The 3,501-nt window shown below is 44.3% G+C and overlaps 1 protein-coding gene across 1 annotated transcript in view; it reads left to right on the top strand.

The window, feature by feature from the left end:
- The first annotated feature begins 422 nt into the window (after positions 1-422).
- The window catches only part of LOC103228356 (uncharacterized), a 146,966-nt gene continuing 143,887 nt past the window's right edge, over positions 423-3,501 (top strand). The window contains 1 exon segment of the mRNA XM_073015699.1: positions 423-463. Within this exon segment, the coding sequence (XP_072871800.1) occupies positions 423-463 (41 nt within the window).

The raw sequence follows: 3,501 nt of genomic DNA, 5'->3' as shown, positions 1-3,501 counted from the left end.
GTATGTCTTGCGCAGTGTTAGGGACAAATTACAAATCTGCAGCATTTGGGACATACCTATACAAATGACAAGCAGGCATTTGCTACTTCTCTGCAATTCAGATTAACTGGGCGTCCTGTATAGTTATGTGCTAGATCCAGTAACACTCCCTAAAGCCTCCTTCTGCCCGTGAGCTCACCCCGTTTCAGCTCCATCTTGACAGCAGCAGAAACAAAGGGTTTGGCCAGGGTCAGGGCCAGACCACTGAGCCAGGATTGGGGTTGGGGGTGCAACCTCAGGCAAGCCTCCTGTCCTCCTGGTCTCAGTTTCCCCATCTGCATAACTCAGCTGGAAGAATCGCGGCTGCATGGACCTTTTTTGAGGATAAAGCGTGTGATGTATGTGGGAAACATGTTTTGGAAATGGAAAGGTGTTACGGAATTATGAGTGACCGGAATTCGTTGTTAATGGGTAATGCAGACCAGTCAGTGGGGACTGTTTACTGGCAACTGGGTTCCTTTTTTGGAAATTAGGTTTTTTCAATACGCAACCTGCATTTGTTCTGGAAACATTAGAAAATGGAGAGTAGCAAAAGGACAAAAAATTCCCTAATGACATCACTCAGGGACAACTATTTATAGCTTTTTTTTTTTTGAATTTTTATCTTTTTGAGATGGATTCTCGCTCTGTTGACCAGGCTGGAGGGCAGTGACACGATCTCGGCTCACTGCAGCCTCCACCTCCCGGGTTCAAATGATCGTCCTGCATCAGCCTCCCAAGTAGCTGGGATTACAGGTGCCAGCCACCATGCCCGGCTATTTTTTGTTTCACTATGCTGGCCACGCTGGTCTCAAACTCCTGGCCTCAAGTGATCCACCTGCCTCAGCCTCCTGAAGTGCTGGGATTACAGGTGTGAACCACCACACCCGGCCTCTATAGCATTCTTTTTCCTTGGAAAACTTTTCCTCCAGGTGTGTGTGTGTATTTCCTTTTCTTTTTAACAAAATTAAGTGGGATCATAGTCTACATTCTTTTAGGGAACCAGTTTTTCCTCCTCTGGCCACTTCCTGTCTGAAGTTTCAGAGTATACCCAGAGGAAAAGCATCTTTCTTTCTGGTCCATGTGATTCCTGGGGTATTGACAGATGTCCTGTAAAACCATAGCCTGCCTGGCCTCCTCCTGCTATGCCTGCATAGATGCCTGGTTTATGTTAAAAAAAAATTGAGATACACTTCTCATAACAAAGTTTAACATTTTAAATATTTTAAACTGTACTATTCAGTGGCATGTAGTGTTTTGCAATCACCACCAATATCGAGTTCTATAATTTTTTTTTTTTTTTTTTTTTTTGAGACAGAGTCTCACTCTGTCACCCAGGCTGAAGTGCAGTGGCACCATCTCGGCTCACTGCAACCTCTGCCTCCCAGGTTCAAGTGATCCTCTCACCTCAGCCTCCCAAGTAGCTGGGACTACAGCTGTGTGCCACCATGCCTGGCTAATTTTTGTACTTTTTTTTTCCCTAGAGACAGGGTTTTGCCATGTTACCCAGGCTGGTCTCAAACTCCTGACCTCAAGGAACCCACCTGCCTTGGCCTCCCAAAGTGCTGGAATTACAGGCATGAACCACTGCACCCAGCCCAGAACATTGTTATCACCCTAAAAAGAAACCTCATACTCTTGGGCAGTCACCCCCCAATTCTTTCAGCACGGATCCACTTTCTCTCTCTATGGATTTGCCTATTCTGGACATTTTGTGTAAATAGAATCATACAATATGTGGCTTTTGGTGTCTGGTTTCATTTTACAAAATGTGTTTGAGGTCCCTCTGTGTTGTGGAAAGCATCAGTGCATTGCTCCTTTTTATGGTCAAATCACTCAATTCTTTTATGGCCAATACTTGTGGTAAAGATAGATTACATTTTGTCTATCCATTCATTCACTGATGGACATTTGAGTTATCCCTACCTTTTGACTAGTGGGAATAGTGCTGCTATGAACATTCTCATACAAGTTTTTGCTTGAGCACTTGTTTTCAGTTCTTTTGTGTATACACCTTGGGGTGGAACAGTAGCTATAGCATTTTACGTTCCCACCAGCAATGTATGAGGGTTTCAGTTTCTTCACATCCTTCCCAATATTTATTTTCCATTAACTTTTTTTTTTGAGACAGAGTTTTGCTGTTCTCCCATGCTGGAGTGCAGTGGCACAATCTCGGCTCATTGCAACATCCGCCCCCAGGTTCGAGCAATTCTCTTGCTTCAGCCTCCTGAGTAGTTGGGGTTACAGGCATCTGCCACCATGCCTGGCTAATTTTTGTATTTTTATTTATTTATTTTTTTGTGACAGAGTTTCTCTCTGTTGCCCAGGCTAGAGTGCAGTGGTGCGATCTCGGCTCACTGCAAGATCCGCCTCCTGGGTTCACGCCATTCTCCTGCCTCAGCCTCCTGAGTAGCTGGGACTACAGGCGCCCGCCACCACACCTGGCCAATTTTTTGTATTTTTAGTAGAGACGGGGTTTCACCATGTTAGCCAGGATGGTCTCGATCTCCTGACCTCATGATCCACCTGCCTTGGCCTCCCAAAGTGCTGGGATTACAGGCGTGAGCCACCACACCCAGCCTAATTTTTGTATTTTTAGTAGAGATGGGGTTTCACCATATTGGCCAGGATGGTCTCAAACTCCTGACCTCAAGTGATCTGCCAACCTCGGTCTCCCAAAGTGTTGGGATTACAGGCATGAGCCACCATGCTTGGTCAAAACTTTTTTTTTGTAGCTATCATACTGAGTATAAAGAGGTATCTCATTGTGGTTTTGATTTTTATTTCCTTGCTGACTAGTGGTGTTGAACATCTTTTTATGTGCTTCTTGGCCATTTGTATATTTTCTTTGGCGAAACGTCTATTCAAGTCTTTTGCCTTTTTTTTTTTTTTTCTTTTGAGACAGGGTCTGGCTCTGTCATCCAGGCTGGAGTGTAGTGACATGATCTCTGCTCACTGCAGTGTTGACTTCCCAGGTTCAGGTGATCTCCCCAACTCACCTCCCAAGTAGGTGGGACCACAGGTGCCCACTAGCATGCCTGGCTAATTTTTGTATTTTTAGTAGAGATGGGGTTTCACCATGTTGGTCAGGCTGGTCTCGAACTCCTGACCTCTGGTGAGCTGCCTGCCTCAGCCTCCAAAAGTACTGGGAGTATAGTCGTGAGCCACCGTACCCGGCCTCAGTGCCAATTTGTTTTGTTTGGGTTTTTTTTGCTGAGTTGTAAAAGTTCTTTATATAATCTAGATACTAGACCCTTATCGGATATATGATTTGCAAACATTTTCTCCTCTTCTGTGGGTTGTCTTCTTATTTCCTGATAGTGTCCTTGGGTGCACAAAAGTTTTCCATTCTGATGAAGTCCAATTTATTTATTTTTTATTTTATTGCTTGTGCATTTGTTTTCATATTTATAAAACCATTGTCAGATCCAAGGTCATGAAGATTTATGCTACTGTTTCCTTCTAAGAGTTGAATGATTCAGC

This window comes from Chlorocebus sabaeus, chromosome 5 (assembly GCF_047675955.1).
Source record: "Chlorocebus sabaeus isolate Y175 chromosome 5, mChlSab1.0.hap1, whole genome shotgun sequence".
Lineage (NCBI taxonomy): Eukaryota > Metazoa > Chordata > Mammalia > Primates > Cercopithecidae > Chlorocebus > Chlorocebus sabaeus.
This window is presented reverse-complemented; position numbering and strand designations above follow the sequence as displayed.